The sequence below is a fragment of the Mauremys reevesii genome, linkage group 24 (assembly GCF_016161935.1).
Source record: "Mauremys reevesii isolate NIE-2019 linkage group 24, ASM1616193v1, whole genome shotgun sequence".
In the NCBI taxonomy this organism is placed as follows: domain Eukaryota; kingdom Metazoa; phylum Chordata; order Testudines; family Geoemydidae; genus Mauremys; species Mauremys reevesii.
Window position 1 is genome coordinate 1,183,843 of NC_052646.1, and position 23,831 is coordinate 1,207,673.

Below are 23,831 nucleotides of genomic sequence, written 5' to 3' on the forward strand. Positions count from 1 at the left end.
CTCGCAGCAGCTGCTCGGCCCACTCCTCGTAGTACCCGTCCTCCAGGTCCTTGTAGGCCAGCACCAGTGTCCGCAGCCCCTCGCCGGCGTACTCCTGCGGGACAGCGGGCGCGTCAGCTCCCCAGCCAGATGGGGGCCAGGCCAATCCCTGGGGGCCCCCCAGCCAGATGGGGGCCAGGCCAATCCCTGGGGGCCCCCAGCCAGCCCTGCGGGGCACGGGGCACGTCAGCTCCCCAGCCAGATGGGGGCCAGGCCAATCCCTGGGGGCCCCCCAGCCAGCCCTGCGGGGCACGGGGCGCGTCAGCTCCCCAGCCAGATGGGGGCCAGGCCGATCCCTGGGGGCCCCCAGCCAGCCCTGCGGGGCACGGGGCGCGTCAGCTCCCCAGCCAGATGGGGGCCAGGCCAATCCCTGGGGCCCCCCAGCCAGCCCTGCGGGGCACGGGGCGCGTCTGCTCCCCAGCCAGATGGGGGCCAGGCCAATCCCTGGGGGCCCCCCAGCCAGCCCTGCGGGGGGCAGAGTCTGGCAGTGGAGATCCAAGGCAACGCCCCACAGCGGCACCCAGGACCCCGGTTCGCTTGGCGGCTGCCCTGCGATCCACCCAGCCCCCGAAGGATCAGGGCCCCCAGAGGCCAGCTGCAGCCAGCGCCCGGGACCCCCACTCACATTCAGATGGTCGGTGGTTACATTCAGCAGCTCGTGGTGGGCCGGGTGCAGCCGCTCCAGGAGGATGGTGTCGGCCCCTTTGCAGTACAGACGGATCCGGCCCTCGGGGCTGCGCACTGGCGGGAAGGAAGGAAGGAGCTGCTGGGACATGCAGGGACCAGAGCAGCCAGAGACCGCGGTGCCCCAAGGAGAACGACCCCCGAGCCCAGCACTGCCTGGGCCCAGCCGGGTCAACGTGCCCAGGTCAGGCCCCCGGAGCTGAGGGGGGGAGAGGGGAGCGTCTCTGCGGGGGGCAGAGGTCAGTGATCCTGCACTGCCCCAAGGGCCCCGTGTTCTCCAGCCCCACCCTGCTCACTGCATGGGGCCCCCCACGCTCGGTGGCTGGACCCCCAACCCACGGGGCAGCAGCAGCCTCAGGCTGGCAAATCCTGGGGAGCCGAAGGTCCCGTCCACAACCCCCGGCTCCCAGCCCCTGCTGCTGAGCCCCCTGCGCCCCCCAGGCACAGACACTGCCAGTCCCCACAGGCCCCTGCCCCTGCCGCCCTCCGCCCCACTGTTCACAGGACCCCCCCGGGCCCGGCTCACCGATGACGGACATGCGCTTGCGGACGTTGTTGAAGTCCAGGATGGCCAGCAGCTGGTAGGTGACGGCCCGGCCCAGCTCCTGCACCGTGATGGTCTTGGGCGTGCGCGAGCGGAAGACGAAGCTGAAGTTCCTGGCGGCCGTGACCAGCGCCCCCTCGTCCGGGGACTGCGCCTTGTAGTACAGCTCCCCTGGGGGGGCACGGCGGGGGGGGTCAGCGCTGGGCCTCCACCACCAATGCCCCCCATGGGAGATGGGCCGAGCTCCCCTGCACCCCCAGGGGACAGCCCGAGCCCCCCGGGAGGCCACCCACCTTCGCTCCTCTCCTCGGACATGACGGTGTGGCAGAGCGAGAGCAGGCGGAAGAACTCGTGCACATGGGGGTTGCCCAGCTGCACGGCCTGCAGCAGGCTGGCGTCCCAGAACCGGAACCGCGGGTCGGCCAGAGGGTTGAAGGAAAAGTCGACCGGCTCCGTCCTCTAGGGAGGGGGAGAGAGTTACCCCCCCGTCCGGCCCCTCCCATGGCCAGGGGCACCCCAGAGCCACGGAGAGGCCTGGAGGGCAGGGCAGAGACCACCCCCAGCCCCCGACGGAGCCCATCTCCCTGGGACTCCCCACTCCACCTCGGTCACCTCCCCCCCGGGATGGGGCAGCTCATACCTCCCCCAGCTCTGCCTTGTGCCCGAGCACGTCCAGCACGTCACCTGCAAACGCAGAGGGCAAAGGGTTAACACGGGGACACCTGCCAGCACAGCACCGCGGGGGGGGGGGCATGCTGGGAACCCCACCCCCAGGAGCCGCGCTCTTCCCAGGACAGAGCCGCCCAGTGGAACGAGCAGCTGCCCCCGTCCCACCCAGCTCCACCCGCTCACCGCCCAGCGGCCACAGACCGAGAACGGACGGACATGGGCGGGGGGTAGCTCCTTTGGCAGCAGCCCCCCGGGGTGCAGCAGCCAGAGTGGCTGGTCCCCCGCGGAGCTGCTGCCTGGCATCCGCACGTCGAGGCTAGGACGGCCCTCGCAGGAGGGGTGTCCCGGCGCCCAGGGAGCTGGGGTGCACCCCACAGTAAGCAGAGGGGCCTGACCTGGGGATGGGGAGAGCCCCCACCAGGGCCGGGGGAAGACATCCTCTCCCCCCCCAGGCCCCCGGCCCGGCTCACCGTAGCTGCGCCCGTTGATGGAGCACTTGCTGAAGATCATGATGTTCTGGGTGAGGGTGCCGGTCTTGTCGGAGAAGATGTACTCGACCTGGCCCAGCTCCTCGTTGAGCGTGGTGGTGCGGGCCTCGGCCGGCGTCTGCCGCTGCGCGCAGTACATCTTCTTGTCCCAGTTGATGAAGTAGCTGTGGCCGAGGCGGATCACTTCCACGCTGCACACGGGGAGGGAGGGGACACAGGGCTCGGCACGGGCTGGGTGGGGAGCACCCCCCAGGGGAGCAACCCACTGCCGCCAGCCATGAACCCCACAGCACCCCCGGCACTTCCATCACAGGGTCAGCACTTACCCTACGGTCACACGGAGCTGGGGCAGAGCTGGGGAGAGAACCCGGGAGTCCTGGCTCCCGGGGCCCCCTCCCCTCTGGGGGGGAGAGAACCCAGGAGTCCTAGCTACCGGCCCCGCTCTAACTACACCCCACTCTCCCTCGCAGAGCCGGGAAGAGAACCGAGGAGTCTGGACCCAGGCCCCCGCTGCTCTAACCCATCAGGCCCCCATCCCCTCTGGGAGGATAGAACCCAGGAGTCCTGGCTCCCAGCCCCGCTCTAACCACTAGACCCCACACTCCTCCCAGAGCCAGGGAAAGAACCCAGGAGTCCTGGCTCCCCGGCCCAGTGCCCACTTTCTGGACCACGCTACCACCTCCTACATTGGTTGCCAGGGCCCCCACGCTCACACTGACCAACACAGGCGAGTGCCGGCCAGCAGGAGAAGCGCTGCAAGCCGAGGGGCTCAGAGGAAGGGGGTGGGGGGTTCGAGTGGGAGTGAGGGGCACATCAGCTGACCCCCCGGGAATCCTGCGCCAGGCTCGGCACTAGAGCCATGGGCTAGAGGTGCCCCCATCCCCCCGGACTCCCAGCAGGAAATGGAGGAGCTAGGCTCGGGGGCGGGGCGGGCATGACCGGTTCTTACCTCGGGGCTAAGGGGACAGAACCATGCTGGGGAACGAAAAGAGAGAGAAATTAAAAGAGAGAGAGAAGGGGTGGCAGGGGCAGGGCGAGATGGGCACCGGCAGCTGGGTCAGACAGAGCCGCGCGGCAGCCAGGCCTGGAGGCAGGATGGCACGGGCGGCTCTGTGCCTCGGAGACGCCGACTTGTTCCTCCACCAGGGAGCAGCAGCACCGTCGTTCCCCAGCACCCCCCACAAAGCCTGGTACCCCCTCCCTGGGCACCCCCTCCCTGGGCATCCCCCCCTACACACACACATACAGCCCAGCACCCCCTCCCCGGCACCCCCCCAAAGCCTGGTACCCCCTCCCCGGGCACCCCATCCCCGGGCACCCCCCACACACACACAGCCCAGCACCCCCTCCCCGGCACCCCCACACACACACAGCCCAGCACCGTCATTCCCAGCACCCCCACAAAGACTAGTACCCCTCCCGGCACCCCACCACACACAGCCCAGCACTATCATTCCACAGCACCCCCACAAAGCCTGGTACCCCCTCCTGGGCACCCTCCCGGCACCCTCCTACACACACAGCCCAGCACCGTCATTCCCCAGCACCCCCACAAAGCCCAGCACCCCCTCCCCGGGCACCCCCCCACACACACACAGCCCAGCACCGTCATTCCCCGGCACCTCCCACAAAGCCTGGTACCCCCTCCCCAGGCACCCCCTCCCTGGCACACACACCCCACACAGCCTAGCACTGCCCTTCCCGGAACCCCACAAAGCCCGTTACCCCTCCCGGCACTCCCACACAGCCGGACACCCTGTCCCTGGCACCCCTTGACACAGCCCAGCATCTCCTTCCCGGACACCCCACACACACACAGAGCCAGGTACCCGCCTCCCCAACACCCTCCCCACAAACACAGCCCAGCACCTGCCCCCCAACACAGACAGGTACCCCCTCCCCAGGTGCTCTCACACACACACAGAGCCCAGTACCCCCTCCCCAACACCGCCACACACACAGCCAGGTACCCTGTCCCCAGGCACCTCCCTCAAACAGAGCCTGGTACCCCTCCCCGCACCTCCCCACCCCCACAGCCTGGTACCCACTCCTGGGCCCCCTTCCAAACACAGCCAGGGCCCCCTCTCCGCTGGACTCGTCCCTCCCCATCTCCACCCCACTCCCTGGATTCCTCCACGCACCCTCTTTCCCTGAGCCCCCCCAATCACAGGCCCTTTGCCTTGGGCTTCTACCTGCATCTCCCATGTGCCCACCTCCCCGGCCTTCCCAGGCGGCCCCACCGGGCCTGGGCTTCTGCCCCCCAAGTGACTGTGTCCCCTGCCCCAGGGAAGCGCCGGCAGCAGCAGCCCCCAGCCCTGCCCCCCGGGCGCTGCCTACCTGACGTAGAGCGAGATGGGCACCACGGTGTTGAGGATGATGATGTAGGACCAGAAGGAGAGGAAGCCAGAGAAGAAGGCACTGTCCACCGCCGTGTCCCAGGGCAGGTAGATCTGGAAGCAGGCTCCCACCTCGTGCTCCCAGATGGCATTGCCGATGGCCAGGATTACCCCCATGCACACCAGGAACCCGAAGATCTGCCAGAGGGAGGGCAGGGGTCAGAGTGCAGAGAGAGACCGGCACTGCTCCCCAGCCCGGGATCGGGGCCGGCCGCCCGCACCCCCGGGGGCTGGGGCCACGTCCCCCAGCCCGGGATCGGGGCCGGCCGCCCGCACCCCCGGGGGCTGGGGCCACGTCCCCCAGCCCGGGATCGGGGCCGGCCGGCCGCACCCCCGGGGGCTGGGGCCACGTCCCCCAGCCCGGGATCGGGGCCGCCCGCACCCCCGGGGGCTGGGGCCTCTGCGGTTCTTTATTCCATCCCAGGTTTAAAAGCTTCCAGGAACATCATGTCCTGGCACCTCGGCACCACTAGAGGGCAGCCCCTGCCCTCTGCCCCCAGAGGGGAGGGATGGGAGCGGGGGGGCAGCTCCGGGTGCCACACACTGGAGCCGAGGCGGAACCAGCCCGCGGCAGATCTTCCACCCAGCAGGGGCGTCTCCCCTACCCACAGCCCCCGTCTCACCCACACACCCAGAGCACCAGCGTGTTCATCAGCCGGTCGATGCTCGTCCTCTTGAACTTGGTCCTCCCGCTGTTCTGCATCAGCTTGGTGTCGGGACCTGGGGGGTGGGAAACACGTCACCGGTAGCCCCCACCCCAGTGCCCCCCGGCCCGTGCGGAGGGACCCCGTGTGACCAAGTGGGGGGGGGTTCTAGGTTTCTCTGTGTTTTCCAGTGGGTTGCATGCACAGGGGGTGGGACTCAGTTTCCCCGGGTGTTACTGGTTTAACAAGGGAGGGGAGAGGGAGTTTGTTGGTACAAAGGACCGGAGAGGGAATTGGGACGCCGGCCGATTGCCTGGAGGATGGAGACCCCAGCGACTGGGGACCTGGGGACCTGGAGACGCAGCTCAGGAGTCGTAGCCGGTTCTGGCCAGTGGGAGGACAATGGGCTGCAGGGAGAGGACCCCGGTGACCTGACCAGCTGGTTCCAGCCAGAGGGGCCAGAGGAGGCTGAGAGGAGAGGAGACCCAGGCCCGCCTGTTTACGACCCTGTTTACCTGGAGAGAAGCCAATGGACAGAGGGGGCTTGGGGCCTGTGGTTTCGGAGGCCCAGCTGGGAAGCAGGGGGGCTCGGCGCTGGAGGGGGAGCAGGCAGAGCCCCCCTGGATGCAGGGGGACTGGGATGTGCTGAGGGAGGCCAGGCCTGAGGCACGGAGAGTTTCCTGTGCTGGGTTCAGACGCTCAATAAACCTCCTGTGTTACACTGGCTGAGAGTCACTCTGGGTGAGAGAACGGGGGGGGTGGGGGGTGTGGGGTGTCGAGGCCCGGGGGGCCCAGAGCGAGGGGACTCCCTGAGGGGGCCCACGGCAGAGACAGACGTGCTGAGGCTCAGAGAGCTGCGGCTCCAGGAGGTGGAGGGGCCTGACCCCGGGAGAGTGGACCCCCGAGAAGGGCTGTCGCACTGAAAGGGGCACCCCCCACGGACCACACGGGGCCACGAGTGGGCACCATCTGTGAGTCCGTGACACCCCGCTGAAGCTCTGCCTGACACCTGGTCGCTCGTAGGGCCGGGAGGACTGATTACATGGCAGAGCAGGCTGTGGGGAGAGGGGACAGGCCCCGGCGTTAACACAACCATCCCCCCCACGCCCCCACCTGCGAAGACGACGAGGCCGAAGCACCACTCGGTGTTGCGGAGCATGCAGCCCCGCAGCAGCATGTTCTGGTTGCTCAGCTGGTATTTGTTCTCCTTCCAGTACAGGGTCCCGCTGAACTTGTCCAGTTTGTTGTTGGGGGGCTCGCAGATCACCTCACCTAGGGAGAGAGCCAGCAGCCTGGTAGCCCTCAGCCCAGCCCCACAGACTGCGGGCAACCCGGGCGCGGGGGCTGGGATTCAGGCTGGGCTGAGAGCTTCATTCAGACCTTCCCGGCCCCTGCCAGCATGGGGCGCTGGAGGGAGCGGGGCAGGAGCAGTGCTGGGTCCGGGGACGAGCCACCTGCACCTACACTGAAGGAGACTCTCCCCCCTACACCCCGGTGACACAGATACACCTGGCAGGAGCCGGCAGGTCGATCACCCCGTGTCTGACCATCTCCTCAGTACCTGGCCCCACGGGGTCGGCACTGCGAGGCGTGTGTGTGGGGGGGGGGAAACAATTTCAGAGCGAGGTGCCGTGAGAGGGGAGGCAGGGAGCTGCCCCAGGCAGGCTGGGGACAAGGACACCCGCCAGACAGCCTGTTTCCTGGCCGGAGACCTCCAGGGAGCAGCCGCCCCCGAGCGCTCTTGGCAGAGGTGTGTCGGGGCAGAACCGGCCCAAGGGGTGACCCGTGACAGGGGCTGGCTCAGGGGTCTCAACTCTCTGGCCGGGACAAGCGCTGCAGGGACCAGGCAGCGGGCGAGAAATGCCGAATGCGACAGGAAAGTCGCTGGTTACTAAGGCCAGGCTATAAACTGCGTCTTACGTTTTCCTTTTACCTGCGGCCGCACGTTCCCAGACCCTGAGCCTGGCCTGAGCTGGCCTCTCCCTCGAGCTCTGCTAAACCAACGGCAGCTTGGCTTTACTCCAAACCGGCCCAAGTGCCTCGTGCTAAGGAGAGTGTCGAACTGGGGGGAAACCAGGGACCCGGGGGCCCTGCTTCCCTGGAGCTGGTGCTGGAAGCTGGGGACGGGGCACTCGAGTGTACCGACGTGGGCTGCACGGGGAAAGGGGCGGGCTCCCGGAGCGCAGCGCCTGTGTGGCCAGCAGCTGGGGGCTGGGCAGCCTTTCCCCTGGTGGGCATAGACTGGGCTCCCTCCCGCTGCGAGCAGGGGGTAGGAATTTACCCCAACCCCTCAGGTAACCCCCAAAAGTGCCACCCCCCAAAGCACGTAATGAGAATGCAGAGAGAGAAAGGCTGAGCGTGCAGGGCTGCCCTGGCCCCCGCACTCACCATCAAACCGGGCCAGCTTGCTGATGTCCCCCAGCTCCGAGGTGACAGGAATGGCCTGGCGCACTTTCATGTTGGTCTCTCTGGAAGGAGGAGAGGCAGCGTGGGCTGGGGCGAGGGCACAGAACAGGGGCCCGGGCACCTGGCCCCATTCCCTGCCCGGCCTGGGTCTGTCTCGTGCATGTAGCGCGAGTGCTGGGGACAGGCCGTCTCCCGCTGTGTCTGGGCAGCGCCCAGCGCGATGCCCCTGTCCTGGCCGGCGGCCGTGCCAGCGCGGGAACGGCCTGCGATCGCGCTGGGCAGCAACTCACTGGGCTTGGCGCTACCAGCCTGAGGGTGCCAACGGGGGGACGAACTGCTCCGGGGCAGAGCTGTGTCACGAAGCTGGCCAGGGCGGCCTGGCTGGGTCTTCACTCAACCCCCCATGGGGATGGAGGGGCCGCAAAGACCGAGCCAGCGACGCTCACCCCCGGGACTCTCCTGAATTCAGCCGGGATAAGGGCTGGCTTTGGGGAGAGACACAGCGCCGGCTGCGTGGGACGCGGGCCAGGCCAGCCGATAACATAACCTTTATTCTGGGCTCCGGGGCCAGGAAACCCAAGTGCTCTGAAAACACTGCCGGGTGCCCTGCCAACACCGGGGGGGCCTGGACCCAGCAGGGGCCGCAGGCGTCTGGCTCAGTCGGACTCGCTGGGCAGAGCTGATGGGGCCAAGCAGGAGGCCTGCAGCCCAGAGGCTCGGTCTGGGAGGCGCTGAGGCCCCACACTGCCCCCGGCTTGCAGATCCTGCTGGCTCTGAACGGCCTTGCCGACGGATGCAGCATCCATGCTGGGTGCCCCCCACACCCCTAGAGGCTGGTCACTCACCCATCGAGCTCGGCCGTCTCTATGTAGCACAGCCCATGGGGTTCGCTGCTGGAGAGGAGCAGGAGGTCAGCCTGTCGGGGGAGAGGAACAGCCAGGGCTGAGCTGCCATGGGGGTCCCGGCCGCCTCCCCCAACCCTGACGTTCTGTATCCCTGCCACTGGGGGAGACGCAGGCTCCTCGCCCTGCCGAGACCCAGACAGGCCAGCCTGCCGCCGGCTGCCCAGACCGCCCCTTGCCAAGGCAGCAGGCGCTAGCGCATCCCCCGGGGAGGCCCCCTCACCCCCAGGACAGGGGAGAGACTCCTGCCCCCCACCTAGAAGGCAGCTCTGGGTTGGGAGCTCCCCACACAGGCCGCAGGGCTGGACTCACCGCCACGAAGTGGTTGTTCTCCAGCTTGATGATGTCTCCGACGCGCACGTTCATCCACTGCTCCTGCTGGAGGCTGAGGGGGCGAGAGGAGCAGAGTCAGGGGGGCCAGGGAGCAGGAGCCCCTCCCGCCCCATCTCAGCTGTGCCTGTGCTCCAAGGCCTCTCCCTGCCCGAGCCCATGAGAGCCGCGGCTCTGGACCACCCCCCCTCACCCCTTCTTCAGAGGTGACCTGCTCCCCCAGCCCCTCTCCCATGGGACTTCGGTGCCGGATGCTGGGGGAGGCAGACAGCCCATCTTCAGCTGGGGAACCTGCCTCCCTGTGGCCCCCCAGGGGCTCCCCCGGGACACTCACGTTCCGTTGATCAGCACCTGAGATTGGCGATTGTTCACCTGGTTGTCGCTCTTGTGGCGGAACTGGAAGGGGAGGGCAGAGACCTCGGTCAGGGGATCCCAGGAGGGGCCCCATTCCCCCCACCTGCCCCCAACTTGGGCTGCCGAGCCTGGGCCTTCCCAGGAGTGGGGGGGAGGGGCAGCAGCTTGGCCTGGCAGTGCCCGTCCCCCTGCCCCGAGCAGCACCCTGCTCCATCCTGACCCCACACTGGGCAGCGAACCCAGCTTCACCGCCCCATGCCCAGGGGCAGCTGGAGGGAACGCTGCTTCCCCCCAGCACCCTGCTCCATCCTGACCCCACACTGGGCAGCGAACCCAGCTTCACCTCCCCATGCCCAGGGGCAGCTGGAGGGAACGCTGCTTCCCCCCAGCACCCTGCTCCATCCTGACCCCACACTGGCCAGCGAACCCAGCTTCACCTCCCCATACCCAGGGGCAGCTGGAGGGAACGCTGCTTCCCCCCAGCACCCTGCTCCATCCTGACCCCACACTGGCCAGCGAACCCAGCTTCACCTCCCCATGCCCAGGGGCAGCTGGAGGGAATGCTGCTTCCCCCCAGCACCCTGCCCCCACCCCGGGCACGGCGCAGCACTCACGTAGTCGTCAGTGGCATCTTTGACAGCTGTGATAGTTAAGACGAGAACCAAAGGCACGATGGTGGTGAACCAGGAGAGCGAGGAGATCTGGGGGATCAGCTGGAGAGAGGGGGGTGGGGTTACACACAAAGGGCACCCCACCATCGCCGCCCCGGGGACCCCAGGGCTACCCAGCCCAGCCAGCAGGGGGCACCCGTGCAGGGAGGGATGCTGCATGCAGAAGGCACTGGACCCCCCTAGCCTAGGCAGGGATCCCCAGCAGGGTTCCACCCGGGGGCCCATCCCCTCCCCTCCCCTCCCCAGGGGACCCCCCCAAGCCAGTCACTGTATGGTACCCAGGGAGGGAGGGGCCATGTCCCCCCCACCTGCAGGATGAGGAGAAAGAGGAAATAGGTGTTGGCCACTTCCTGGAACTGCTCGAAGAGGTTGACGGGCAGGAAGGTGATGATATTGTACTTGGAGGTCTGGATACAGTTACTCTGGAGAGAGACGGGGGGAGATGGGCAGGATTAGGGGAGACACGGACCACGAGTCCCACCCTGAAGGGCCCAACCCCAGCCATGGGGACCCCCTAAGAATCACACCCCCCCCCAGCTCTCCTAGATTCCACTCGCCCCAAAGCTCAGAGAGGAGGAAAACCACTGTCTGAGCTGGCAGCCCGGACTCCTGGGTTCTGCTCCCAGCTCTGACTCGGAGGGGCCCTCTCTCGGCCTCTGTTTACCCCCTGGTACACGGGGGGGGGGGGGGGGGGGCGAATGTCGATAGCCCCAGGAGGGAGGACGGGGCGAACAAGCAGAACCAGCAGCTCTGGAAGTGACGCCGGCCCCACCCTCTGACAGCTCACCAGGCAGGGCACCACCACCGCCCAATGCCAGACCCCCGCCCCGCCGAGCTGTCCTGAAATAGCACCAAGAGCAAGAGGCTGGGCCGAGGGAGCAGCTAAAAATAACCTTTCCCTGCCCCCTCCCACAGCAAAAAAAGGGGGGGAGGCCCAGGTGAACTGCTCCCACCCCCACACCGCAGCGCTGGCGGAAGCAGCTGGTTAATTAGCCAGACATGTAAATGCGTCGGGGACTCCCGTGGGCCCTCCAGAAGCCAGGGGGAGGGAGGTGTGGTGCCCGGCTGTGGTGGCAGCCCCCCCGCCCCCAGCTGGGACGTCCCAGCGCCTTCAGCTCCGCGTTATTAATAGATACTCAGCAGCAGAATTTTCTCATGGACAAAAGCCCATTTTTAGCTCCTACCCCCCGACCCCTAGAGGAGTCAGACGAGGACGGTGACCCGCAATCCAGAACCACGATCCCCCAGCACTGTATGCCCCACCCCCCCAAGACCCGCATTTCCCCACTGGGCCCCACGCCCCCAGCCCCACGCGGGGAACCCAAGCCAGAGCCCGCCTCGGCAGTGACCCTGCTCAGGAGAGGAGAGCAGAGTTAGGGGCGCGGGGACAGATGGGGAGAAACCTTTGGGGTGGGACTGGAGACAGAGAGTCTATGGGTCACTGACCCCCACCCCATCAGCCATGCCCAGCCCCTCTGCCCATACTAGCCAGGCCCTGCAAGGCGGGGGCAGTCGCCACACCCCTCCGTGGCACTCACCGCATACTGGAACTTTTCGTTGTACTCTCGGGCATTGGCCTTCACCCGCCTTTCTTCCTCTGCAACAGAACCCGGGTCAGCCGGAGCCCGATGGGCCCTGGCACATGCCCCCCGCCAGGGCCACTATGCCAGCCCATGGCCAACACTCCGGGTACAGGATAACCTTGATGGGACATGGGCCCACCCTCCCTGCAAGCTCTGCCGGTGCCCCTCACTCCCGACCTGCAGCCCCCCAGCTCGGCTGGGCCCCCCAATCCTGACCCACAGCCCCCCAGCTCAGCTGGGCCCCCCAATCCCAACTTCCAGCCCCCCAGCTCTGCCGGTGCTCCTCACTCCCAACCTGCAGCCAGGGGTGGCTCTAGACATTTCGCCGCCCCAAGCAGGGCGGCGTGCCACGGGGGGCGCTCTGCTGGTCGCCGGGAGGGCGGCAGGCGGCTCCGGTGGACCTCCCGCAGGTGTGCCTGCGGAGGGTCCGCTGATCCCGCGGCTTTGGTGGACCACCGGAGCTGCGGGACCAGCGGACCCTCCGCAGGCACGCCTGCGGGAGGTCCACCGGAGCTGCCTGCCGCCCTACCGGCGACCGGCAGAGTGCCTCCTGCGGCATGGCGCCCCAAGCACGCGCTTGGTGTGCTGGGGCCTGGAGCCGCCCTTGCCTGCAGCCCCCCAGCTCAGTTGGGCACCCAATCCCGACCCGCAGCCCCCCAGCTCGGCTGGGCCCCTCAGTCCTGACCCCCAGAAGAGAAGCAATGTCTGCAGTGTCCGTCCGGCTCCATGGAACCCCATTGGCACCGAAACCCTTCACTGCCCCCAGACGATAGCCCCCCGCCCCAATGACTTTAGCCTCATTTAAATATTTAAAGGAACTCTGCTCCAGCAGTGGGTGGGAAGAGCAGAAGGAAAATGTGACGCTCCCCATTACACGGACCCGCCTCCCGGGGCCAGAGGACCCGTTACCTGGCGGGTGCTTTTTTGCACACAGCTCCATGGCATCCAGGTCCGGCTAGTCAGGCCCATGGGAGACCCTGCACCGAGGGGAAGGGGGAGAGAAACACGTCAGGAGAGCCAGAGATCCCCCCTTCCCACCCTGCAGCTCCAGGACCCACAGCCCAGAAAGTGCCGGCAGCTTCTACGGCTCCCCCCCAACTCCCTCCTGGGGGCTGAGGGAAGGGAGGGAATTGGGGGTGATTGTGATCAAGTCAAACTGACCAGAGCCAGCACAACCTGAACCCCTCAGTGCCAACCAGCGATGCCCCCCCGCTGCACACAGACCTCTGTCCATGCTCCTCGGTTCCGACCTGCAGCCCCCTGCTACCCCAGCCCTGCCCCCCATCGCTTAGCAGTTGTTCTAGAAAGTCCCTAGTCTCTGCACCCCCTTCCCGCTCTGGGGGATAGTCCCGGGGATCCTGCGCCCGATGGGGCCCGTGGGGAGTGGAGGCAGCCCCAGCTGGGGGAGCTGCTCCCTGGGAGCCTCCCCGCCCAGCAGGCTCCAGGACACAGCTCAGCTACGCAGCCCCAGGACACGTGGCTGTGGGACCCGGGGGCAGGGCTCAGACCCCTCACGTCTGGCTCGCTGAGCCTCCTCCCAGGCCCGCCCATACGTGGGCAGCCAGGAGCTAGGATGGCAGCCGCTCGCTTGTAGCCGGCCTGCTCCAGGCTGGGAGTGGGGGGAACGCACAGTACAGGCCCCATTCACACGCTGTCGACAGAGGCGCTGCGTATGGTGCAGGGCCTGGAACCACCGTCCCGTGTGCCCAGGCCTGGCCCTCCCAACCTGCCCCAGACACACCCGATGAGCCAGGTTACTAGGCTGCACAGCTCTGCGCATGGCCCCCGTGGAGACACGGAGCTCAGGGCCGGCCCCAGGGGTCTGAGATAGTTGCTGCTGGGCTCAGCATGGCGGGAGCCTCAGAACGATCAGACCTGGGGCGACAGGGAATCACGCAGACCCACACATGGCAGCACCCGGGGGCTGGGCTGTTTCCTGTCCAGTGTCCGTGGGCAGCAGCGTCTGGAGCTCCTGCCTGGGGACGTGCCTGGCCCACCCCACAGGGAGATGTCTCCAAGCCGCCCAGAGAGCCGGAGCCCCAGGCATTCAGCTCCCATGCAGAGCACCCTGCCCAGGGAAGGGAGGTAGCTGGAGGCTGCTCCCAGAGGCCCTAGCGCAGGGAACCTGGGCGCAAGGCCCTGCCTAGATCTCTTTGCACTGTGTCCTAGGAGCCCCAGAGAGGCTGCAGGCAGTTCGACCAGAGCCCCACATGGGTATGTCAGAGCCACTGGCAGCACAGAGAGTACAGCCCCATGCACCCCACTTCCCTGCTCTAGCAGCCCCCCAACTTCCAGAGGGGAAACTGAGGCACGGAGGCTGGCTGGCCCAGTGGTTCGGGTGCTGGTCTGTGACTTGGAAGACCTAGGTTTAGTTACCAGCTCTGAGACAGTCTCCCTGTGAAGTGGGAAGGGTCTCTCTCCCCCTGGGTGTCTGTGCAGCCCCTGGCACAAGGGGGTCCCAATATGCTGCAGCTGCCGGCGCATCCCCAGCTTGGCTCTGACTCCCCTCCAGGCTCCTGGAGAGTCCCCCAGGGCTCCCTCTCCCCAGATAACACTGCCACGGGCCTCCATCAGTGACACACCCAGCGCAGGATGAGGCCACGGAGGTGTCACTGAGGCAAGAGCCTGAACGGTGGGGAAAGGCCGCAAGGCAGTGGCACGGCCGGGCAGAGAACCCAGGTGTCCTGGCTGCTCATCACGCCCCTGCGTGTGGTCACGAGGTGCAGGTCAGTGAGCCAGGCCCAGCAGCCACCCCGCGACCTGAAAGCCGAGCGACAGGAAATGGAGGGGGATGGGTCACAGGCAGTAGGTGCAGAGACCATAATGAAGGGGGGAGGGGGGAGCCTGAAGCACGTGGAGCCCCGAGACGGGGTGGGGGGAGGGGCCCTGCTTCACCCCCCTCCCTGCCCCATGCCCACACCGCTGGGGACTCCACAGGTGGTGGCAGCAGCTGGGCCTTGGGGGCAGAGAACACCCCAGGAGCAGCTACCCAGAGCAGAGAGACCAAGCCAAGGCTGCAGGGGCACCACAATCTAGTAGCCCAGGCCCAGACAGGAGCCCGGACTCCTGGGTTCTCTCCCCGGCTCTGGGAGGGGAGCGGGGTCTAGTGGTTAGAGCAGGGCGGGCTGGGAGCCAGGACTCCTGGGTTCTCTCCCCAGCTCTGGGAGGGGAGCGGGGTCTAGTGGGGGGTGAACAGGTCTCCTCTCCATGCCCCTCACCCCCACTAGGGGCCTGTAACCCCTAGAGCGTCAGGGGCAGATAGTCGGACTGCACGCAGGGCCTCCGTCTGCCTCTGCCCACACAGTGCCCAGCGCCACAGGGCCGCAGCACCAGACCCCTCCTGCCTGGCTGCAGCTGCTGGGAGGAGGCTGATCTGGGACAGGGCACCCAGCTGGGACACCAGGGAGCTCGGTCCCATTCCTGGCTTTGCCACCCGCTCCCCGAGGGCCCTTGGACCCACCACTGACGCCCTCTGGGCCTCCGGTGCCAACTGTAAAAGGGGAGAATAATCCTGCCTAGGCCCATTCGGATGGTGATTGCAGGGACTGCGTTTCCCTGGGTCTGCACAGCGCCCAGCACAACGGGGCGGCCCCGATCCTCAGTCCGCCTGGCACAAGGGGGCGGCCCCGGGTTCTCGGTCAGGGCCCGGCACAAGGGGGCAGCCCTCAATCTCGGGCGGGGCCCCCCAGGTGCTACTCTGACATGCAGAATAAGACTAAAAGAAACAGCCCCAGGGGACCTGGCTGATTTCTGCGCCCAGGGGCCAGTTGGGCTCCCTCAGCCCCCAGGGTGGGGGGCGAAGACTCCCCCCCAAAACCCACCTGCCCGGTTTAAATATGTCTCCAGCGCATTTGGAGCCAAACCCAGCTGGGCTGGGACCCCCCCAGCTCCCCCCACACGCGGTCAGACCCGTGGGGCGCGGTCCCCACGTGGGGGTGGCGGGCGGGGGGGGGGGGCTGGACTCCAACTGGGGCGTACAGAGCCCGGGGGTAAATCTGTGCCTCTTGCACGGGGGTCTGGGTCCCCCGCACCCCAGGGAGCGGCCCAGGCCGGGATGCGGCGCGGGCCGGGGGGGCTCTCCCAGCCCGGGTGACACGAAAGCAGATTCTGCTCCAGCCGCAGTCAGAGCCAGAGCCGGGCCGCACAGGCCCCCCCAGCCCGCGCCAAAAACCGGAGCGGGGCTGGGAAAATCCTTCCCCGCGGCGTCCCCCGCTGCCGGGCGGAGACACTGGGAGCAGATCCCGCATCGTCCTCCTGCCCCCCCCCCCGCCCCGCAGCATCCCCCTCCCCCCCTGCAGGAGCCCCCCCGCAGGAGCCCCCCCGCCCCGCATCACCTCCCCTGCCCCTGCAGGAGCCCCCGCCCCGTCCTGCCCCTCCCCGACCCGCAGCATCCCCTCCCCTGCAGGAGCCCCCGTTCCTGCATCACCTCCCCGCCCCGCAGCATCCCCTCCCCACCCCACTGTCCTCCTCTCCCCTGCAGGAGCCCCCGCCCGCATCACCTCCCCTGCAGGAGCCCCCTTCCCGCATCACCTCCCCGCTCTCTCCATCACCTCCAGGAGCCGCTGCCCCCGCTGCAGAGACCCACCCGGGGGCAGCGCCTCCCCGCCCCTCACCTCTGCGAGCAGCCCCCGCCCCGTCCTTGCAGCGGCGGGGCGCGGGGCGCGGGGAGGCGGCCCCGGCGCTGCGCTCACAGCCCCATGGCGGCCCCGCCGCAGCCGCAGCCCCAGCTCGGTGCCAGCGCCGGGGGCCGGGGGCGGAAGTGATGAAAGCGGCAGGGCCCGGCCGGCGGCGGAGCTGCCGTGGGGGTGGGGGCGGGTTAACCTGGCGCGCCGGGGCGGGATCCGCGGGGACCCTCCGCGGCTCCTGCCTGGGAACCGGCCCCGGTGCAGCCCCTGGCCGCGGGGACCCCGCCCGGCCCCCGGGACCCTTCCCCAGCCCCCAGCCCTGGTACCCCTGCCCGGCCCCGGGACCCTCCCCCGGCCCCCCAGCCCTGGTACCCCCCGCCCGGCCCCCGGGACCCTGCCCCGGCCCCCCAGACCTGGTACCCCCGCCCGGACCCCGGGACCCCTCCCCCGGCCCCCCAGACCTGGTACCCCCGCCCGGCCCCGGGACCCCTCCTCCGGCCCCCAGACCTGGTACCCCCGCCTGGCCTCCCGGGACCCTCCCGGCCCCCAGACCTGGTACCCCCCCGGGACCCTGCCCGGCCCCCAGACCTGGTACCCCCGCCCGCCCCAGGACCCTCCCCGGCCCCCAGACCTGGTACCCCTGCCCGGCCCCGGGACCCCTCCTCCGGCCCCCAGACCTGGTACCCCCGCCTGGCCCCGGGACCCTTCCCCAGCCCCCAGCCCTGGTACCCCCGGGACCCTGCCCGGCCCCCAGCCCTGGTACCCCCCGCCCCGCCCCCGGGACCCGGCCCCGGCCCCCCCGCCCGGGTACCCCCGCCCGGACCCCGGGACCCCCAGCCCTGGTACCCGCCCCAGGACCCTTCTCCTGGCCCCCAGCCCTGGTACCCCAGGACCCTCCCCGGCCCCCAGCCCTGGTACCCCCGCCCGGCCCCGGGACCCTCCCCCGGCCCCCAGACCTGGTACCCCCGCCCGGGACCCCTCCTGGCCCCCAGACCTGGTACCCGGACCCTCCCCGGCCCCCAGACCTGGTACCCCGCCCGCCCCGGGACCCTCCCGGCCCCCAGGCCTGGTACCCGGCCCCTCCCCCCAGGACCCTCCCGGCCCCCAGACCTGGTACCCCGCCCAGCCCGGGACTCCTCCCGGCCCCCAGCCCCAGCCCTGGTACCTCCCGCCTGGCCCCTGAGACCCCAGCCCTGGTACCCGCCCCCGGGACCCTTCTCCTGGCCCCCAGCCCTGGTACCCCAGGACCCTCCCCAGCCCCCAGCCCTGGTACCCCTGCCCGCCCCAGGACCCTCCCCAGCCCCCAGCCCTGGTACCCCCGCCCGCCCCGGGACCCTTTCACCAGCCCCCAACCATGGTACCCGGCCCCTCCTCAGCCACCCGGGACCCTTCCCCGGCCCCGGTACCTCCTGCCCGCCCCGGGACCCTTCCCGGCCCCCAGCCCTGGTACCTGGACCCTTCTCCAGCCCCGGGACCCTTCCCCACCCTCCCCAGCCCTGGTACCCAGCCCCTCCCCAACCCCCAGCCCTGGTACCCAGCCCCTCCCCAACCCCGGGACCCCTCCCGGCCCCATCTCCGGCTAGTCCAGACCTGGCTCCCCCGGGACCCTTCCCCCGGCCCTGGTACCCGGCCCCCAGACCCTTCTCCGGCTTGTCCTGACCCGGACCCCCGGGACCCCTCCCTTGGCCCTCTCCGGCCCCTTCTCCGGCCAGCCCTGACCTGGTACCCTGCCTCCCGGCCCCCCTGGCCCCTTCTCTGGCTAGTCCTGACCTGGTACGCGGCCCCCTGGCTCCTTCTCTGGGTAGCTCAGTGCTCACCTGGTACCCTCCCCGGACCCCTGTCTCCCCTTGGCCTGCCCGGCTCCGTCTCTGCCTGCAGTGCTGTTGTACCCTGTGGTCCCAGCGGCGCAGAGAGACAAGGTGGGTGAGGGAGGATCTTTTATGGAACCAGGCTCTGTGGGGGGAGAAGGTTTGGAGCTCGGCTCAGCTGTTCTCCAGGCCTGGCCATGCTGGGTGAGAGCTGGAAAGCCCGTCCCTGCCCCCACCTGGTCACCCTGGCATTCATCTGGCTCCGAACTGATCACCAGGCTGCTGCTCAGGCCGTGCCAGGCAAACCCGGCAAGGCAGCCCCTACCTCACCACCGCATCGCCTGGCTGCTAATGCTCCAGCGTGATTTTATGGTTAACGTCAATGGTCCCACACGCAGCCCCTGGCCCCGGCCTGGAGCCGCAGTCCCACTCCAAGAGCCAGCTGTGTGTTTTACACCCTGCACAGTGCTGTAGTGACTGGTACGGCCAGCAGGGGACGCCCTCCTGCGGCCCACCCCGGGCACAGTGCCACCCACCCACGGAGATGGCAGCAGCTCTGGGGCATGACACAGACACGGCCGCTCTGCACTGCATGCTGGGCCGGTAGCCTCCACATTGGGTGGTGCTGCCCCTGCAACCATGTCACCCCTCACTGCAGAGCAGCCACCTCTGGCGGCAGCTGTCCCCACCCCCCACACACAGGAGGCTGCCTTTAGCCTGGAGGAGGATGGGAGGAGTGGGGGTGGCTAGGAGGAAAGGGGTGGGACTGGGAGTCACAGGTTTATAACGGGCTGGGGGGGGGGCATGGGACATTTACACCCCAGCCCTAGGGAACGGTCGGGCACAGTCCTGCCCTTGCCCCCGGAGCTACCTCAGCTCAGCGTGTTATACCAATATCATAAAAACCAGCAGGATCTTATTAAGAGGGGTAAGGCAGAGATGCTGCATTTATTGCAAATATAATAATAAGGCAAAAGATAAAAACAAACAACGTTGTTTTACTACTTATTCCTATTACTACTTATTTCTTATACACACCCCCATATATCTATTTATTGACACAAACGTTCATTCCGGTTCTGTAGAGGTGTTATAGTTACCAGCCTAGGCGCTGCTCATGCCAAGTTACTGGCCAGGTATCTTGGTCACGAGGATGGAGCCGAGTCTGTGTCAGATGCACTTGCTGCTCCTGGAGGCTGGCAGCAGAACCAGGGACTCAAAGTCCTTAGTTTTTAGAGTCCATTTGTATAGGAATTAATTCCTGTTAGTTTATGGGAATCATTTCATCCTGCTGTTGTTGGCTTAATTAGCAGATGGCACATTCCTGGTGGCTCCACACTGTTTACAGTGGCACATTCCTTCCAGGTGTTTGGGGTGGATCCCAGTTTACCCTCCGGGGGTTGTCTGCTGGTCCGATGGATGGATCCTTTCCAGGCTGGCACCTCCCTAACCATTCACATACATTAAACATTTATCAACATACATTCCATATCTTAACCATATTTTAATTTACTGTCTCCACCACTTTTGGGGTGTGTGTTAATTCCTGTGAGATTCCAGGCCCTGTAATCACAGAGGGTGGGAGTCTGTTTGTTTACATTGTATCAATTACAGCTTAAGGCTAGCACAGTGTTTACTTCAAGAACAAAGTCAATTAACTTGTTTGTAAGTTTTCCATAGTAATAGAGTATCTTTCACAGGACAGATACAACCAGTGTTTTCTGCAGACAGGAGCTTACAAGTTTTAACATAAGAACTTAAAAGATTTTTGTACTTGGTGAGCCTGGGGGGTCACTGTCACTTGGGGGAATCACCGTTAGTACCTTCTTTAATATCCCTACAAGCGCCTGGACCAGGCTAAGCAGCCCAGACTGCTCCAACTCCGGAGGTGCTGGTGACTCTGGGAGCCCTGGAGTAGCAGGCTCAGGGATTTATCAGCAGGGGAATTCCACTGCCCTGCTCCCTCCAGGCCCTTCCCAGCTGGAATCTGGGCCAACCCCTGCTCCACATTGCACTGTGCCTGGTTCAGCCGAGCCCCCCTGGGGTTTGCTGCACTGGGATCTAGGGAGGAAGCAGCCCAGGGTCTGGGGCAGTGGGGCAGGCCCAGCTTCTGCCTCCCGCCCTGCTCAGCTCACATTCTTGGGCGCTCCTGGAAGGCCAGGGATGCCGCAGCTGGCATGTGTGTGAACAAGCCCATGTGCAAGGGGCAGTGGCGGCCTCTAGTGGGGCACACGCACACCCCAGGAAATGCACAGGGCCGGGCATGCTAGCATCATGCTTGCTGGCTGCCCGCCCTGCCAGGCTGTGAGCCTGCCAAGGGTGGGGCGGGGAGATAGCGGGTGCAGCCAGCGGCAGGGCCGGGGATGGGACGAGATGCCTCGGCTTTCACTTCCCGTGCTGGGGGCAGCTGGGTCTGTAGGGAGGCAGAGGCTGAGCCAGCCTGGAGCCCCAGGCAGGGGCTTGGCTCAGTGGCAGGCCACAAACCCAACCCCTAAAGGGGCCCCCTGGGCCTGGCTAATGCTGGCTACACAGGCCTGCTGCTGCCCTCAATCCCAGGCTGCAGCCCCCTGGCCTCCCCCCGTCCTCCTCCTCCTCCGTCCCTATTGGCAACCCCCCCAGCCCTCTTCTACCAGCCCTAGTGCACTAAACCAGCCCCCTCCCCCCCAGTGTCCTCTGGCGATTTTCTGATGTGCAGGAGCAGAACTTCTGCTGTGTCCCTAACAACAGTTACTGATGCCATTATTACCAGCATGTGTGCTGTGGCCAGCTCAGAGCCCGGGAGCGCCAGCCGCTGGCCATTTCAGGTTGATACCGCCGGCAAGGGGGAAGGACCGAGAAATCCCTTGGATCCACACACGTGAGGATGCCCAAGGAACCCCAGCGTCCTGCACCGAGCAGCCACCATGTGCCAATTGCACCGGACTCCACAGGGGCGTCTCTAGGGATTTTGCCGCCCCAAGCACGGCAGGCAGGCTGCCTCCGGCGGTTTGCCTGCAGGAGGTCCTCCGAAGCAGTGGGAGCGGCGGACCCTTCGCAGGCAAACCGCCGATTGCAACCTGCCTGTCGCCCTCACGGCGCTGACAGAGCGCCCCACGGCTTGCCGCCCCAAGCATGCGCTTGGCGTGCTGGGGCCTGGAGCCGCCCCTGGGAATCCATCAGTTGCTCTTGCCAGGATGGGACCTGCTGGTTAATTCCCCAGCGCTGACTTGCAGAGTAGCAGGGCACTTCTCCCCTTCCGCAGTGCTGCCAGGCCTGGGGATCTCGGGTCGCCAGTGGGGTAAGAGTGCTGTCCCTGATCCCTTCTCACCTGGTCACGAGCCAGCCTGTTCCATCTCTGCTTGGGATTTACCTGGAGCCTTCAATCTGTCTGTGTGTCCCCCCCATCTGTAACAGCAGGTTGACCCTGGAGGATGCTACAGGTAGGGACTGCGGCTCAGACATGCGTCTGCACAGGCTTCACCCAGGGGGTGTTAAGGGCAGAAAGATTTCTTGCCCCTCCTATGCCCTGCCTGGCCCAGCCTCCTGCACAAGGATGGATGGCAAAGCTCAGCCCATCTCTGCTCCCGGCTGGGGCTTTTCCTGGGCAACTCCACGAACAGCTGGTAGAGGGCAGAGCCCACAACTGGACGTGCTGGGGGCGCCCCCTCCAGAGCGCACAGGGCAAGGGGCGGGTCAGACGTGCCACGTGGAGCCAGGGTGTTGGTGGGAAGAGGACATTACACCGAGCACATGCTGGGATGAGGGGAGGGGGGTGGCCCGGGGGGCCGGCCTGGGGGCCAAAGCCCGGCCCTGGTGCAGCCGTTGTGGGGGGGTCATGCCGCAAACCAGAGCAGACTGAAGCCCAGTTCAATGCCGAGGTGCAGCCGGCAGGGGCTGGGTCCCAGCAAAGAGCCATGCAATGCAGCACCATGGGCTCCTGGGGTAAATGAAAGGGGGCGGGTGCTCCCGAGCCAGGGCTGTGTTTGAGGACAGGCAGGGGGATGCAGGAGGGGGTGGCAGCTGCTGGAGAGCAGGGAACATGCCCTGGCCAGCAGCCCAGCCCACCACAGGAGCTGCCACCGGAGTTGGTTACATTTCCTGTCGGCTGAAGGGCTCAGCGCAGAGCCCAGAGACATGCCCCCCTCCCCCTCCATGGGGCTCGAGCTCCCTCTGACCAGCTAAAGGGAACTAGGCAGGAATCTTCCCTCTGCCGGCCCCACCCAGGCTTCTGCCAAGGAGATGGTGCCCAGGGAGTTTTCACTCTCCCCTCTCCTCCAGCTGCCAGCTCAGCACCAGCGCCAGGCTGGGCCCTTGGGGCTGGCCTGGTGCCCGGAGCTCCCCCACCAGCCAGAGGGGTTTTGCCTTCACCCCCCCGAAGACCTGGGTGCCCCAGCCTGCCACGTATATGGAGTCACAGCCTGAAGTCCCAGGGCTGGTGCAGCCGCAGCAGGAGCCCATGGGGAGGACACGAGCCAAAACCAGCCACCCCACAGCCCCCGGGGGATGCCCTTGTTCCTGCATTCATGATGCCCAGCATCAGCAGCTCTGTGCCCATCACCTGCCTGAAGAACCACAGGGACAGGGAGCTGATCTGCCCGACTCCCAGCCCCCGCAGGGCAAGGGGCATGGCTGGGGGGAGGCGGGGAGCAGACCAGCACACACCCCGGGGGGACCTGTATTGGAGCAGACCCCGGGAGCCAGTGTGACAGACAGATGCTGGAGGCTGACCCAGTCAGCGCACAGGGGCATCTCTTCCTCTCCAGTTCTCACAGCCTGGGCCATGCGGGAAGGTGACCATGGTCCCAGGGGCAAAGGGCTCCGGCCCCTGGAGGTTCACATGCTGGGAGCTGTGGCCCCACGTGGCTGCCGTTGGCCCCATTTCATGCCAGTTCAGCCCAGCCTCAGGGCTCCCAGCTGGGAGCAGCCTAGGGTGGGGGCACCTGCCGTCACCTTTGTTTTGGGGCAGAGGAGAGGGGCTGCAGCAGCCTGAACTGCCCAGTGACCCCAGCAGGGTGGGCAGCATGGTCTCCGCACAGGCTGGCTCTCAGCTCCATGCCCCCCCCGAGGCAATTTGCATAGCAGTACCCAGGATGCTTAGCGCCTCATGGCATGAGGTCAGACTTCAGGCACCAGGGTTCCAGCTGGCTCCTCTCCGCTGCTCATTGGGACGTGTCTCGGACTCCCTGCCTCTGCAGCGAAATCAGCCGGGTTCCTGGGCACCTGTGGGCGCCCCACCCTTACCTACACAGGGTGCTGGGACAGAGAGAGAGAAGCCCCACTATGCGCCTGGGGTGGGGACAGCTTGGGAAAGGCAGCACCCTCCCCCCTCCAACCGCCCCGGCCACCTCACTGTTCCCCTGCTCACCCCAGCACTGTGTAGGCTCCCACCACATTGCGGGGGCCCCTCATTCCTGACCCACAGCCCCCACAGCTTGTCACTGCCCTGACTGCAGCGTGCCAGGCAGGCGGCTCGGCAAACTGGCCTCGGACCAGTCCCAGTCCCAGCGCTTGCGAAGGGCCATGGGGAGGCATTAGCAGACCAGGGTACGTGTAACCAGCTGGCACAGGACAGAGCCGTGCAGGCAGGAGGGCAGAGCCAGGGTGGCCAGGCCCTGCCAGCAATGCCCCAGAGCCTTTTGCCACAGGAGTGGTCGCCTCTGGGCCAAGGGTTCTCCCCCCCTCAGGGGATGCTCCAGCAGCTGGGGTAAG

General features: G+C 67.1%; 1 protein-coding gene across 1 annotated transcript; it reads right to left on the reverse strand.

The window, feature by feature from the left end:
* Positions 1-4,757: 4,757 nt before the first annotated feature.
* LOC120390423 (phospholipid-transporting ATPase ID-like) lies at positions 4,758-16,454 on the reverse strand. Its single transcript, XM_039513095.1, has 12 exons — positions 16,324-16,454; positions 12,620-12,687; positions 11,666-11,724; positions 10,436-10,549; positions 10,071-10,169; positions 9,437-9,498; positions 9,085-9,157; positions 8,716-8,786; positions 7,853-7,932; positions 6,578-6,736; positions 5,452-5,540; positions 4,758-4,958 (listed from the first exon to the last, which is right to left on the reverse strand). Exons 2-12 carry the CDS (start codon positions 12,648-12,650, stop codon positions 4,758-4,760), a joined length of 1,038 nt encoding a protein of 345 aa, XP_039369029.1. The 5' UTR covers positions 12,651-12,687; positions 16,324-16,454.
* Positions 16,455-23,831: the final 7,377 nt, after the last annotated feature.

Coding starts and splice junctions, on each gene's coding strand:
- LOC120390423 (XM_039513095.1), bottom strand. CDS start 12,650: ATGGAGCTGTGTGCAAAAAAGCACCCGCCAG. Junction 10,550..11,665: donor ACGAAAAGTTCCAGTATGCG/GTGAGTGCCACG, acceptor GTCTCTCTCCAG/AGTAACTGTATCCAGACCTC. Junction 10,170..10,435: donor TCTTTCTCCTCATCCTGCAG/GTGGGGGGGACA, acceptor CCCTCTCTCCAG/CTGATCCCCCAGATCTCCTC.